Source organism: Diplotaxodon limnothrissa, linkage group LG1 (genome assembly GCF_057381915.1).
Source record: "Diplotaxodon limnothrissa isolate DT_005_m linkage group LG1, D_limnothrissa_male_GT1.1, whole genome shotgun sequence".
NCBI lineage: Eukaryota > Metazoa > Chordata > Actinopteri > Cichliformes > Cichlidae > Diplotaxodon > Diplotaxodon limnothrissa.
Genome location: NC_140596.1, coordinates 38,034,089 through 38,049,112, shown reverse-complemented (window position 1 = coordinate 38,049,112; position 15,024 = coordinate 38,034,089). Strand labels below are relative to the sequence as shown.

General features: G+C 44.8%; 1 protein-coding gene across 1 annotated transcript in view; it reads left to right on the top strand.

The window, feature by feature from the left end:
• crtc3 (CREB regulated transcription coactivator 3) overlaps window positions 1-5,879 on the top strand; it is a 46,097-nt gene extending 40,218 nt beyond the window's left edge. The window contains exons 12-15 of the mRNA XM_085350227.1: window positions 259-420; window positions 2,083-2,166; window positions 2,499-2,706; window positions 3,589-5,879. Coding sequence (XP_085206353.1) covers window positions 259-420; window positions 2,083-2,166; window positions 2,499-2,706; window positions 3,589-3,794 — 660 coding nt within the window. The 3' untranslated portion in view covers window positions 3,795-5,879. The remainder of the gene's footprint in view (window positions 1-258; window positions 421-2,082; window positions 2,167-2,498; window positions 2,707-3,588) is intronic.
• Window positions 5,880-15,024: the final 9,145 nt, after the last annotated feature.

The following is a 15,024-nucleotide window of genomic DNA, read 5'->3' as shown; positions in this document are numbered from 1 at the left end:
TTCCCCTGACTAGAGGGAAACACCAGAAAAAGGAGTTATTTCACTGTGTGAACGACTGCTGTCACAAAGAAGGATCCAAAATTCAACGTACGCATAACAAAGCAAAGCATTTCCTCCAAGTTACTCATTTACATTGCAGAAAACACGCTGGTGTCATTGTTCAGAGTAATGAAGTAATGACACTACAGTCAGACTGAATTAGCTTCAGGTCTTTATTGGACTTTAGTGACTCCTGCTGGGTTTCTCTGTTGTGGATAGGGAGTTGCTTTGGATACCAGCAATATGCCAAGGGAGCCTCCGCCGCCCTATCCGCTCTACCAACAACCCCAGCATGTAGTGGACCAGGGCCGCCAACGCCAGCAGCAGCAGCAGCCCGTCTCTCCGCTTCAGAGCATTCCACTAGACTTCAACATGAGCCAAGTGAGTGAAGAGCGTCTTTGTCTGTCTGTGTGTGTCTGTGTGTGTGCAGAATGGTTAGCATGCACACGCGGGGACACACAGTCATGTCACTAAACAACAGTGTTTGCAGCGTATTATTGATTTTCATACATTTTTGCTTCAGCATTTGAACTGTAACAGACAAGGCTGAGCCTTTATATCTTATTATGGAGTCTGAACAACAAACAAGCCAGTGCAACACTGAGGCTGTAGTTGGATTTGTCAGTCAGCACTTCATATGCGATCATTTTTATGCAGATGTGTTCAGAAGCAGACACACAAAGCCTCTTTTAGTTTCATTCTGTTTTAGCTTTTTGTCCTTTCCTGTGGTTACGGTTAAAGTGACTGAAGCAACATTATATGTACCGTATTTTCACGACCATAAGACGCACTGTGCTAAAAGGCGCAGTCTCAGTTATGTGTGCCATTACTGTATTTAACACACACATAAGGCGCACTGGATCATAGGGCGCATACAAGTACCGTATGCGTATTTAAAAATAAAGCGGGAGCAAACCTGAGTTCGGTACCTTACTCACATTTTTATTACCAGTAATCGTCATCATCAAGAACACACAAGCATACAAGTGTGCGTATTTAAAAATAAAGCAGGAGCAAAACAAAGTTTGGTACTCACATTTTTATCATCAATCAAACCCATCGAAGTCCTCATCCTCTGTGTCTGAATTGAACAGCTGCGCTAAATCTCCATCAAACATGCCAGGTTCACTTTCTTCACTGTCAGAGTCACTTTCTGTGCCGTGCGGCTCCTCGGAAATGATGCCGGCTTTTGCGAAAGCTCGAACAACAGTGCCAGCAGACATGTTAGCCCAAGCATCTACAATCCATTGGCAAATTGTGGCGTAACTCGCCCGGCGCTGGTTTCCACTCTTGGTTAAACTGTGGTCTCCATCGGTCATCCATCGCTGGATGTGTTTGTCGCCGATGTGTTTGCTGCAGTAGGAGCGGAAGATGGCCAGCTTTTCCTTATAATCCGCTGGAAGTTGCTGCGCTACCGTAGTCCTGGTCCGGAGGGAAAAATGGCACCGTTTCATAAAAAGTGAAAGTGAAACTGCTTTTAGCCGAATGGTGACCGTCGAAACGCTTCTCCCGCTCGTTCTTTGCTCGATGATCGCCTTATGTCCGCGGAAACTCAGCTGCGTTTTCTTGACCTGCCGGAGCTTGTTTTCCAGCTTCCTCCACTTGCGAACCATCGATTCATTAATCTTAAATTCTCTCGCTGCTGCTCGATTTCCATGTTCCTCCGCGTAGCTGATTGCCTTCAGTTTAAACTGTGCTTCGTAAGCGTGTCTCTTTGCCATTTTCAGGGTTGTTAAAACAACGATGTCCTGCATAACGCACATACCTGTTCTTTTATACAGGTATGTGCAATAAAGTCAACGCACACACTTCACCCTTTAGCGTTCTCATGGTGTTCTCTACTACGTCCTCCTTACAACACACAGGGCGCACTGCGCTATAGGGCGCGCCGCACTTTTTGAAGAAAATCTAAGACTTTTAAGTGCGCCTTATGGTTGTGAAAATACGGTAATAATAATAAAGTCTGATATGTTTTGGCAGCACACGTCATCACGAATGAAATGAACTGATTTCCTTCTCATTGTAATGTTTTCTCCCTGATAGCCCAACAATTTGGCAGCTCTCTTCAGCGACCCGTTCATGGAGCCGCAGTTCTGTAATCGCCAGAACAAGATGGTCCCCTATCAGGTGACCACTGTTAAACCTGCAGATGTGCTATGAGAACCTCGAGTGTTTGGTTATTGACACACAGATTCCAGTGTCTGTAATTGTTAAAAGATTGAAATATCTTCTGGGAACATTTTTCCTAAACAAAATCCTGCAGACTGTATGTGTGAAACCTCAAACAAAGATCAAACCAACAGTAAAGTGAGTGCAGTGTTGACAGGACAGATCAGGAGGATGTGACGTTTTTCTTGTGCTGAGAAAACGTGCTACATGGTACAGTCTGCCAGGGTGAATGTGACACCATCTCAGCTCCTTGATTCTTTCTGTTTTTCTCTCCACCTTCTGCCTGCTAGTTGGATCAGTTTGGTCTGTTGGAAAACACAATGAGCTCCACAGCAGGGGGGTCTTGCTTCGATCCGTCGTCCGCCTCCCTCTATTACTCGCAGGCTGCTCAGTCAGGGATGGGTGGCAGCCACAGCAGCCTGCAGGACCAGATGCACATGAGGTCCAATATGTTGTACTCAAACTGCAGCGGAGGACTGCCCAACATCATACTGACTGGTGAGTCTGACGGGGAGAGAGCCGCTGTCATGTCTGGATTAAAAAAAATAAACATGCGAGTATGTAAAACAAACCGAACAGTCGGTGTTTTCCTGACACGCTGGACTGTTTGGATATCCTGGTGCAGGAATCTGAGCCAGTTACACAGCCCTGTTTTTGTCACCCTTACTGTTTGCTATGATGTCACATTGTTATTAGTCTTACTTTTGTTGCTGTTGCTGTTAGTTTGAGTTAACAGCAGTCAGTGACTTTGGCACAGGGAGTCCTCACCAGGCTGCCTGCTGTTCGATTGGATGCGGTGCCACATTTTGGTGCTACTGTTTTCAAACAAAGTCAACATCTGGCTCATTCACGTTAGCAGAGCTAGCTTCGTCTGTCAGGACGGTCCAGCTGAGAGCTCCTCTGCTGGTCACAAGTTGTTTTACTGCACCTCCCGTTTTCCATCTGTCTTTACTGCTTTCGGTGGATCACGGAGCCCCTCCCATCTGTTAACCTGTCTCTGGCTTGCTAACATGAGCCACTGGCCTGTGCAGTTATGGGTGTTAGAAATCACCTGTTTCACAGGATGTTGTGTATTATGATGTTTGCCGTGTTGCAGAGAGCTGGTGGATGTTGAGCTAATGCGGCGCAGCCTCAGACAGCTGCAGTGATTGTGCTGAACTGCAGTGACATTAGTAAATGTCACGCAGCTGCGACCTCGAATTTTCAGTGTTCATTGAAAGCAAAGAATAGGAGAGCGCCGTGCTGACGTTTCTCACTGAAGGGAGATGAACTCACTTTCATGTACGTGACTTTTACCTGTGCTGCTCTTGTGCTTTTTTTTTTATTTCTTTTTGGTCTAAGCAAAAAGATCATTGGGCGTTACCTGCTTCTCTCTCTCAGATGACTCCAACCCCAGTCTGTCCAAGGACATCAGCAGTGCGCTCTCCACGGTGCCCGAATGTTTTGACTCAGAGGTAGGCTTCCCGTTGGAGGACGAGCTGCGCATCGAGCCCCTCAGCCTGGACGGACTGAGCATGCTCAGTGATCCCGACATGGTGCTGCCGGACCCGTCTGTGGAGGATACTTTCCGCAGTGACAGACTCTGAATGTGAAGAGCACCACATGTCTAAAGAAACACACTCACACACACACACAGATTTGCAGTGTATAGTGTACAAATCTGAATCTGCATGCAAACAATCCATGTAGGGCCACTGTGCATGCATCCACTGCCACTAAGATTCATGAAATGTGAAACACGCCCACACGGTCATGCCCACTTCGGAAGAAGGAGACTTGTGAACAGACACTGTTTATGCCTGCTCTGAGCAACGTTCCCCTCATGCACGCTTGAGCCCCCCCGCCCTAACACACACACTCACACACACACACACAGCCCCTCCCGTCTCCACACTCAAAACCTCGAGGACGTCCGACAGGAGCTCGAGTGCTCCCGTCCTTTCACTCATCACCAGCTCACAACACCCTACCCCCACCCCACTCTGCGCCAATCACCATGGTTACGCACCATAGCAACCCCGCCGCTGCTCCAAAAGGCGACGCGAACGCCAGCACGCAATTTACGTTTCTTCAAACGTACGAGTGGAGCTGCGATGAAGTCGAACACCTGCACGACTTTGTTCTGCAGTGAAGTCAGCCGTGGCTGCTTGAACAACAGAAGTGCAGCTCACAGGGATTTGAGCGTCAGATGATTTTGAGATGTTTGCCACAGATTTGTGAATACACGCTTACACACTCGTATACAAGCCTCAGCATCAGTGTGATTAGAATGTATTTACCCACTCGACAAAAAGGGCAAACTGTTTACAAAGAGGACATTTTGATATTGCTACTAAAAAGTTTAGATTTGTGAATTTTCTATCGGAGAAGTCAGATTCTGAGACGTTTTGTTTATTTGCATTTTTGATGGATCTTTCCTGCGTCACACGTGAGCAGCCTGGCACTTCTGTCTGGCACAGCTCGCACAGCTCTGGGCCGAATCCGCTTCAAAGGAACCTGACACATTTTTGCTCATGTGTACGTTCACTGCATATGATTTTATTTTACATTTTGTACCGACTTGTAATGGCGCTTTTTTTAAAAAAGACAAGAAAAAGGGGCGGGGCATGCGCTGTGCTACTGGGTTAATTACATGTTTGTCTTCTGTAGCAGTACATAGCTCCCCTCCCTCCACCAGCACTCTGTGGCTGAAGCTGCTGAGTCGTTCAGGGGGCTCTCGATCACGTGGACTCCGGACATGGTGTAACGTTGCATTTAACCTCTTTTGCACTAATTGATTCTCATTGTGTAGATTCTTTGTTTAAACCTGCAAACCCAAAGAAACAGAATGAAGCCATCACTGAAGACTTTCTATAGCACACATGCAGTTGTTGCAGAAAAGCACCACGAGTTTAATTTTGATGCGAGATGAGTTTTTGTTTCCTGGGTGAAAAGTTTTTCAGATTTGCAGACGATTATGTAATGAATCAAAGTCATTCGGTGCCCTCTAGTGTTTGTTGTAGTCAAATCGAAGGCTGTCGTTTGCTGCCTGCTCGTTTACCTATGCAACTTTTCAAAGAGTTTCAGAAACCTGTAGAACAGGTGCAACTTGGACTTTATGCAGTGTAACAAGGCTCGCCGGTTGAGTCGATGGGCGGGCTCGAGTTTCCTACAAATTGCGATATTACATCCGTCCGGCGTCCACGGTGCGTGCCGACTCTCGTGAGAGTTTACAGTGATTGATGCAAAGGAACCTGGAGGTGTCCTGCACTGTGTGGACTGTGGCTTCTGTCTGTGTGTCAAAGAGATTCAGTGTCATTATATTTGTCAAAATGAAAATGAAGGGGGGGTGCTGGGGTTACACTGAGGTTGTTTTCTAAAGAGTTTATATTCAGCTACTTGCTCTCTCTTGTTAACTCTGTAAAGACGGTGAGTGAAGGAACCACACAGCAGTTTCTCCTCTCTTCGCTCTGATCCTCCCCGCGTCCCAGCCTGTTTCCTGCTGCCTTACGTCCTTCCTCCCGCGTCAGCTGACTTTAGCTTTAGCTCTGTTTGGTACTGACTGCCTGTGGTTCTTTTCCATCACTATTTAATTCGTTTCTTTTTGGTGTCTTACTTTTTTCTGTTTTTTTGTTTTTTGTTTTTTAGTTGCGTATGAAAATGTACAGTTCTGTTATTTAAAGAATGTTTTTTGTCCACTAGTGTTACTATTTTTTTGTAATGTCATTTGAGTTTTTGTTTTTCCCTAAGATATAAAATTTTATTGGTTTGTATCATACGTTATAGTGCTTTTCTTTCTGATTTAATATAAACAATAAAACTCTATACTGTGCATTAAGTATTAATGTTGTCCTGGCGTTTCTGCTCCTGCCACCAGATGGCAGCAGTGTGGTGTACCTCACACTTACAGTCGAACACACGCTCGCTTGAAACCAATATAACTGTACTCTGTAAAGAGACAAGTCCCTTAAAGGGACGTCTGATTTGATTGGTTCCGATGTTTGTAAGCGCTGCACAAACTAACAGCATCACTGCAGGAAGCCTCTTTAAACCACAGCTAGTTCAGCTGATGAGCTCAACACGTGCAGTTTCCTTTGCCCTCATGTTTTCTGTAAGTGGTCTACAAACAACATTTGTTAGTGTCTGTCAGGATTCAAATGCAGATTATTTATTTACAAGTTTCCTCTATGCATTAATGTACACATCCCCACACACCATGATGTCAGAGGTCAGTGGAAAACTGTTTCACACTGATGGAAAGGGTAGCTCTGAATGTACAACATGTCAGCCCTTAGAGTGCTGTTAGAAACAGTCCCCGGTGTGGTTGTTTCCTATCAGAACAGGGAGCTGAGGCTGCAATTTACATGGCATCGCCAAACATCGGAAGATAAATGGTTGGAAAAATGATCATCCACCTGATGTGTCTCAATTTGTGCTGCAACATCTGGATGATGAGGTCAGAATTTGATGTAAACAAATGAAAACACGACTCCTTCTTGTATCAGTGGATCAGGTGCTGTAACGGTGTGGAGGACATTGTCTTTACACACTTCGGGCTCCTTTTTACCAATTAAATCAATCAAACACCACAGCCTACATAAATACTATTCTCCTTTCATATCCATCCCTTCTGATAGCTGCTTCCTGCAGGATATTGTGCCATGCCACAAAAATTGAAATGCATCAAACTAGTTTCTTGTCCTTTTAGTTACATCTTAATCCAGTCGAACACACATCATGGATGTGCAAAAATCTGCAGCAACTGTGTGATGCTGTCGTGTCAGTAGTGATCCAAATCTCTGATGAATGTTTCCAGCAACTTGCTGAAACTGTGCCACAAAGACTTGAGGCAGTTCTGAATGCAAAAGGTGATCCAACCTAGTACTGGTGTAGCTAATGATGTGGATGCTGGCATCAAATAAAACATGACCAAAGTTGCATATAATCTGTCATCCAAGTTTCTGAGGGTTTTTTTCTTTTAGCTCCACATGACATCAAGGATATCCTCACATTGAAAACACGCTCAGTTGTCTTTATGTTATGACGGTCAGCCACTGGAAAGAGCTTTAGGTTAAAGGAAGGACTGCTTGTTTCAAATGATGGCTAATTGCGCGACTGCACAAAGTCCTGGTATAAGATTTTTTTTTAAAAGATGATTTTGAACCGTGAATCATGCAAAGCTCCTCCTAGCAGAGCCCAAGAATAAAAACATGAAGCTGTGAATGAGCACAATAGCGTCACGTTACTCTCGAGTGTCTGATGACTACAGTACTCGATCGAGTGCCGGCACATAGACCTGTTCATGTGTATTTATTAGCACTGCTGCTCTGTGTTTATACGTTCAAGCTGAAGTCAGATGGTAACAATTTGATAATGTTTGTTCCTCTGTACCTGCCAGCAAAGGCAATAAACTGTGGTATTAAGTCGAAATCTAGTCTTCTCTCTGTCTAAGAACTCTAAATTTCAGCTGAAGCTATGAGAGAAAAAGTGTTTCCCAGAGTTTTAGTCATCTCAGTGTGTTCGCCTGCTTCGTGCTCATCCTCACAGCTGCCGTAAGAAGATGGTAATACTAATTGTTGACTCTGCAGTAAACACTATTTCAGATAAAATGTGACATTTGTTGCCCCGCGGGGGATAATTACAGTCCCTGGAACCACACATGCAAACAGTATAGACTTTACATAGCAGTGTGAGAGGACAGTGTGGGCCATGGAAATCAGCCAGGCTTCATATATCAAATGCAGTCTGGGAGTGAGTTCCCAAAACAACTACGCACCCACACACACACACACACACACACACAGTAAGGGAGCTGAACAGATAATCAGTCCTCAGTCAGAGAGCTGGAGTAGCTCCACAGAGTGAGTCTGGGCAGGTCAGGATGCCAGCCTGACATTCCTCTGAGGATGATGTGTGTGTGTGTGTGTGTGTGTGTGTGTGTGTGTGTGTGTGTGTACTGTCCAGCTGGTGGGAACCTGGAGGAGTACTGAACTGAGCTGCTGCCGAAAAGTAATTAATGAACTGGTTTAAGCTGCCGGCAGTCCTGCAGTGCACCAGCTGATTTCTGTTTAAACCAGTTAAGAACAAAGTTGGTCGTGGAGTCGTTAGCTGGTCACAAAAAGCCATCTATTTATTATTTAATGTTACTTTGAGTTTTGGTGTGAGATAAAAATATCAATCAGGGCTTTCTGGGTCTTTCAACTGCATCTTTGTCTAAGGATGAGGTTTGTTGTGTACACAGAGAATAATCCTTAAAGCATTCATGTTCTCAGATGCAGTCAAAAGTTTGCAGCAGTTTGTTTTATATAACTTTGTGAGTTTGGGTGAGATTTTTACAGGCAAGCTAAAACGAGGAGACGGGGGACCCATGGCCTACATCAGGATGTCATTACTCTGAAATGCATAGAGTCACAACTAAAAGGTGATCTTAGAATAGGATGCAATCGTGGAAGTCAGGACTCTCCATTTCCAGTTTGTGTCACACTTTTCACAGTTGTACCGCCCCATGGCAAGTCGTTTTTGTGTCTGCAGACAAATCAGCTTCTTCCATTACAACTACTGGCAACCTGCTAGTGATTAAAGCACTGTGTATAGCAGTGTTTGGCAATCAGCTGCATCCAGGAACCACTAAATGGTTGGGGGATACACACCTTCCCCTCATTGCTGGTGGCTGACCAGTCTGTGTGTGGCTGCAGTGTAAGCTGATTTACTATCAGGTAATATTATAGCTTGACTCTCACGATGCTCGTCATTCATCTCAAACATTTGCTGAACTATTTAAGTCCTTTTTTGCCTTGAGGTTCTGATAAGGTCAGACAGATTTAATGCTGTTGCAGGTTTGTCTTTTCTAGGTTTGTGCACACGATGATGTTAATTTGCATGATGATTGTCGACAACAATGATCTCTGTCTACGGCTCTGGTGTCACCTGCTTTTTCTCAGAAACACACAAAAGCAGCTGTGCTTCTTCTCCATCATTCATTTCCACCCAGAGCATGATGGGAAATTCATTAAAATCAATCTAGTTCTATCTTTCCCCCATCTTTGAAAAACTACACATTGACTTTGACCTTCTTCGGTGCATGTTCAGAATTTCATGTTTGCAGTGGATTATTTCAAAAGAGCTCAAAAGAGCTCAAAATCTGTGAGATACAAAGTACACCAAGATTTTCTGTATCAGGACATCATAAAAATCTCTGGCAGGTCTTAATTGGAGATAATATATAAGACTGGAGATTACCTGTGACTCTCAGGATTGGGACACCTCCATACATGTTATTGTCTATTAGAGTTGGATGTCTCGAGGCCACTTTTACGTGGTCTCGTCTCGACTCTGTCTTGGTCTCGATACCCTCTGGTCTTGGTATTGTCTTGGTTTAGGCGGTCTTGACTTCAAGTCTATTGTCTATGTCTTGTCCATATATGTGACCTCTGAGGCCTTCAGCAAACAGCAGCCTGGATGACTCACGCTATCTGCTGCTATGTGTCAGAGACGTGGTCAAACCCACGGGCAAATGAAAAATAAGGCAAATTCAACCTGAGATTAGCTGCATGTGACACACTCCACTCTCTGTTTAACAACACTGCAGCAGCAGTGTTTCTTCTCAGTCCCTCATCACAGTGTAGCTTCAGTATCAGGGCTCTAGAGTGCGAGTGGTGCGACTAAAAATAAATATTGTTCCGGTAACAACAACAAAAATCTCTGTAACTCTCCGTGTGGTCAACAACACTATCGTGGACTAAACCAATCAGAGATAGTCAGGGGCGGGACCTCTCTGATTGGCCGTGGTCCAGTTGAAAGTGCAGGTGGAAGAGAGAGGTGAGTAGCTTGAATAAAGCGATATCAATTCATTAACGGATTCCACACAAAGACCTAAACACGGAGCGGACCCAACACATCAGAATCAGCTTCGTCTTTCTCGGCTTTCTCACCCGAAGGCCCGAACACGGACACGCTGTCGGAGCTTAGCGATTCTTTGGGTCCGCGCTGTGTTTACGTCTTTTTGCGCTGATTCTGAGCTGCAGGTTTTGCCTCGATTCTGAGCTGCAGGTTTTGCCTCTCTCCAACCAAAATTCACCGAGCCAGCAGCAAAAGAAGCAGCAAACTGCGCTTCACATTTGATCAATGTCGTCATGAATTCCCTCTGACTTTTGCTGTTTTGCTTCCACCACGATAAAAATCACACTTCCTGCACAGCTCTCTCTCTCTCTCTGTACTTCAGGAACAGTTTCCCGTCTCAAATCTGTTTTCTGCATTATTCATTCGCTTATTACCCACCAGTCTAGCGTTGTTTACAGCGCTTTTTCTTTTTTCACTTAAATGACCTCGGACAAGAAAGCCTAATTTCTGCTGTTCAATACTGAAGAAATGTAAATTTCTTAAAATTATGCAAAATTGCACAATATTGCAGAATATTTTTAAGGTTATCTGCTATAAAAAGCCAGACCAGGAAAATCTCCTTCATGTTTTCCTGTGTTTTATTCTGTTACTTTCACACAAAGGCATCTGCTGTGATTTTCACAATTCTGATGAAGTCTCATGTGTATCAGTACTGATAAATGATCAGAATTATAATATTTCTGACTGTCTGAGGCTAAATTGAATCAAATCAGGACTTTGAGAACCGGAATTGAATGGATTATAGAAATCAGTGATGATACTCAGCCCTAGTGAGCAGCCTAGGCCTGAGAGAAGTGGATGTAGCTGTGGGTAATAAGAAAAGATGAAAAGAACTATTGATAACTTTTTTGTTAAGTTAAGGCCTGATCTGTCTGAAATTCATAGCCAGTGCTCTGACACGGTGCCATCAATATTTGAATGCTGAAAAAGCACAGTGTATCCAGAAAACACATTATATGCTGCAGTAAATGCACTGCCCAAGTGTCCCCTCTCCCCACGGCCTTTCAGCAGCAGACAGCAGCAAACAGGTCGTCAGAGGAGGCCAAGATGATGATTAAGTTTAACATTTTCTACAATATTGACAAAGCACTTTAAGCACAAGTTTGTTAGTTAATAATTTAGAAATTAATATTGTCTGTATGGACTTCCCCCCCCCAAAGAAAGTGCACATGTAAAACTGCGGTGTTAAGCGATGCGGTTGAAAAATTTGAGTGCGCCTAACTTTTGTGCCGGTACACCTAAATTTTTAAAGTTAGGCGTACCGGTGCGCCCATGTCAAAAAGTTAGTCTAGAGCCCTGAGTATATTTGCTTCTACCATAGCTCTGTTTCACCACTCAATGTGGGCCAAGCTTTAGCTGTCAGGCAGACGTCCTCACATTTGACCGATATTTTGGTTCATGGTTCACCAACTGCACGATGCAAAGAAGCCCGGCCCATCGTAGCTTCTGCTGTTCGGTGTATTTGGTTTTCGCGTGGCTGATTCTCTCCTTCCTAATTCCTGTGGAGACAGTGAGGGTGAACTTCATTCTTCAGACACTTCTTCTGTATTTTGAAAAAATAGTGGCACAATTCGTCATGTGTTGTAGTTCATTCGAGACCATTTTTACCTTATTTTAGGACCTAATAAAGACCAGGAGATCTGCATGTAAAGCTTCTTTTTTAAATGGGTGTGTACTACAGTTGGCGTGATTTGGGTTCTTTTCATATTTAATTGGTTTCATGATGCAGCTGTTGTTAGATGCCTGTATAGCAGTGTTTCCTTTGCTTTCTAATGCCTCGCTCATTGCACCCACTAACAAACTCTTTCGTTCTCATCCGGCCTGAATGCTTGTGATCTGTATTTTTAGGTTTCTTGTGGCCGGGGTGGCAGGGCAGCCACACCTCTGGCATTGCATGTTGTGGGTGACTGAAATAGACTAATCCACACAACAGCAGCAGGATCCTGGCTGAACGGGCTCAAATAAACCTGGTTCCCAGAAGAGTACGAGGAGCGTCAACATCATCCCGATCTGCGACCTGCCTTTGTGCTTTGGATGTTTACATGCTTTTGTGTGTTATTCTCAGCCAACAAGTACAAAGCACATTTGGGCTGTGTGGGAACATTTGCCAGCAGTGAGCCAACCGAGGATGACTTTGTTGACTGTGTGTTTGTGAAGTTATTCTACGTGCGCGTACGAGTGGATTCCCCCTGCAGCTGTGTTTGAGGGCATGTGGATGTTTGTTTTGAGACACTGAGACGTGTTCCTTAGACTACCGTGTTGCTGGCATAAACACAGCTTCTCCGCTGCATCTGTGCAACCTCAACTAAGACGAGCTGTGTTTATCTACGTGTTTATGACTGAGCAAAGGAGAGACTCCATGAGAACGTCAGTGAGACGGCAGATGTTTCCCATCCAGACACCTTGTTTATACTGACAGGTTACTGACCCGTGTGACTTTACAGCGGAAATACAGTGTTTACTATCTCACTTAGCATGCATCCCCAAATATCCATCATGCCTCAGGTGGGTCCATTTCTTCTGAGATATAGCTCCTGGGTTTTATCCAGTTTCTCAGAGAGATGCATGGTCTGACCTTGGGCCGGATTTGCTGGGACGCCCATTGCTGGGAACGATGTGGCATCCTGATGTGTTAGTACACATCTGGATGCCCAAACTGCCACTTTTATAGAGATGATCAACCTCAGCAATGATCAGTTAATCAGATGCATTTGATTAGCAGCACCTGGCTGCTAATGACACTCGTAGTTCCCCTGGAAGCAGTGAGGGTGGACTGCATACATCCTGTGAAAACATTATTGTTAACAATGGCTGCGTGTCCTTACAAGAAATTTTATTCGGTGAAGGTTGTCACAGCAAACGCCTGAGACCCCAGGACGCGACGCAGTAGGTCGTTTGTGCAAGTTCCCGTTATGATTTACACTCATGTTTTTAAAGTCAAGAGAGTTTATGATCGTGTGAATACGTTGAGAAAAATGTGCACAAAGCTTTGAGACATGTGTTGTAACCAAACAGTGAGTGAAAATCATATGGCGAACGAACCATGAAAAATCCTGGTCGAATACTGGTCAAGCTTTCTGCAGAGTGTTGGGCGCGCTGTCGGGCATGTGGACCGTGTGGATTGGTGACCAGCATTCCTTACAAACAATATATCAACAGTTATGCTTTCACTCAGCGAGCTCATACTCCCTGCAGGAGATTTCCAACCATCCCACAGGCCACTGGTTGGTTTTCCAGCCTGCATCCAATTCCAGCTCATGACTGGCTTCTCAAAAATAATCATAGAAGTAGACATATACACCAATCATACATGACAATATGAGCACTGACAGTGAATAACACCGATCATCATCATGGCACCTGTTAGTGGGTGGAATATATCAGGGAACAGGTAAAGATAGAAGCAGGAAAAATGTGCAGTTTCCGTGTGCATGTGCGTGTTTGTATGTGTGTGTGTGTGTGTGTGTGTGTGCATACAGCTAAACCTGGGTCTGTGGCTCACTGAGCCTTGGCGCCTGTAGGACCTTGTTCTTGGGGGCGGGGTATGCAGTATGGAAGAAGGCAACCAGTATGAAGGTTTGGACAATGTTCTGTTGGGAACACTTGGGTACTGCCATCCATAAAGATGCTACTTGCATGCATGAGCTGCAGATCAAGTAGCTCCTTACTCCCCGATGGTTCAGGAATGGTTTGAGGAGAACTTCCGGTTTATGTGACTATGGCGTAGGTCGCACCGAGTGCAGCTCCTGCAGAGTCTAGTTATTATCTAGCATGTCCAGGCACATTTTGACGGGTGTTTTTAAACTGTTTTGTATAGTTCCGAGACAAGACTGTTTTTGCTTTTTGCGTTTAGAATGTCGCGTAAGGTTAATATGAGCGCAAGCACCTCTCAGCCGAACTTGCGGCCTGCTGCTAACACTGCATCCCCGCCTCGTGGTAAAACTTCGCCACTGCCTGGGTCGCCCGACATTTTGACGATACGGAAAAGTTCACGAAGGCTGACCTCCTCTCTGAACTTCGTGAAGAAATTTCAGCACTGTTTAAAAAGGAACTGACGGCTCCTTTGCGGAGAATCTCACGTCTATCAGGTCCGACATACAGCAACTAAAAACGGACCTTTCCTCAGATATATCTACCATGCGGCAGGAATTCGCTGACCTCAGAAGCACAGTTACGGAGATGGAACAGTCTCTCTCTACATGCACGGATGATATTGTCCACCTCCAAGCCAAAGTGGATGCGATGTCAAAGGAGTTGGCCAAATTGGAGAATAAATGCGAGGATTTGGAGTCCAGGTCTCGCCGCAATAATATAGCCTACGCATTGTTGGTGTGCCAGAGGAGAACATCCTATCTGCTACAGATGTGTCCGTGCTGTTGATGGAGGCATTTCAGCTTGGGAAGGAGCCGCTTGTAGAAGGAGCCCACCGAACTTTGGCCCCCAAACCTAACACCGGTGAACGTCCCCGCGCTATGGTTGTGAAGCTGCACTAATACGCGGACTGTGCTAGGATTCTCCAGAAGGCCAGGGAGCTGCAGAGGGTGCAGATAAATAATATGACCATTTCTGTGTTCCCCGACCACACCGCTAAGACAGCGCGGGCCCGTGCGGCTTTCAATGAGGTCCGTCGCCAGCTTCGCGGCATTCAGGGAGTCCCATTTGGGATCCTCTATCCGGCAAGGCTACGGATCACTTATCAAGGAATGCAGCGCGACTTCGTCTCGCCAGAAGAGGCCAAGGAATATATTAAGACAATAACCACGCGATAAAAAATATAGCGGGACAATGTTTGTTTGTTTGAAATAGCGAATGATCCAAATCCAAACATCATTGTGGTGAGTTAAGTTTGTTACTCTGCCAAACACTTGTTTTGTTTTACCTGTCTAATAGTAAAATATAATTGTGTTATTTTTTATTTTATTTGTGCCTTTTAATTTA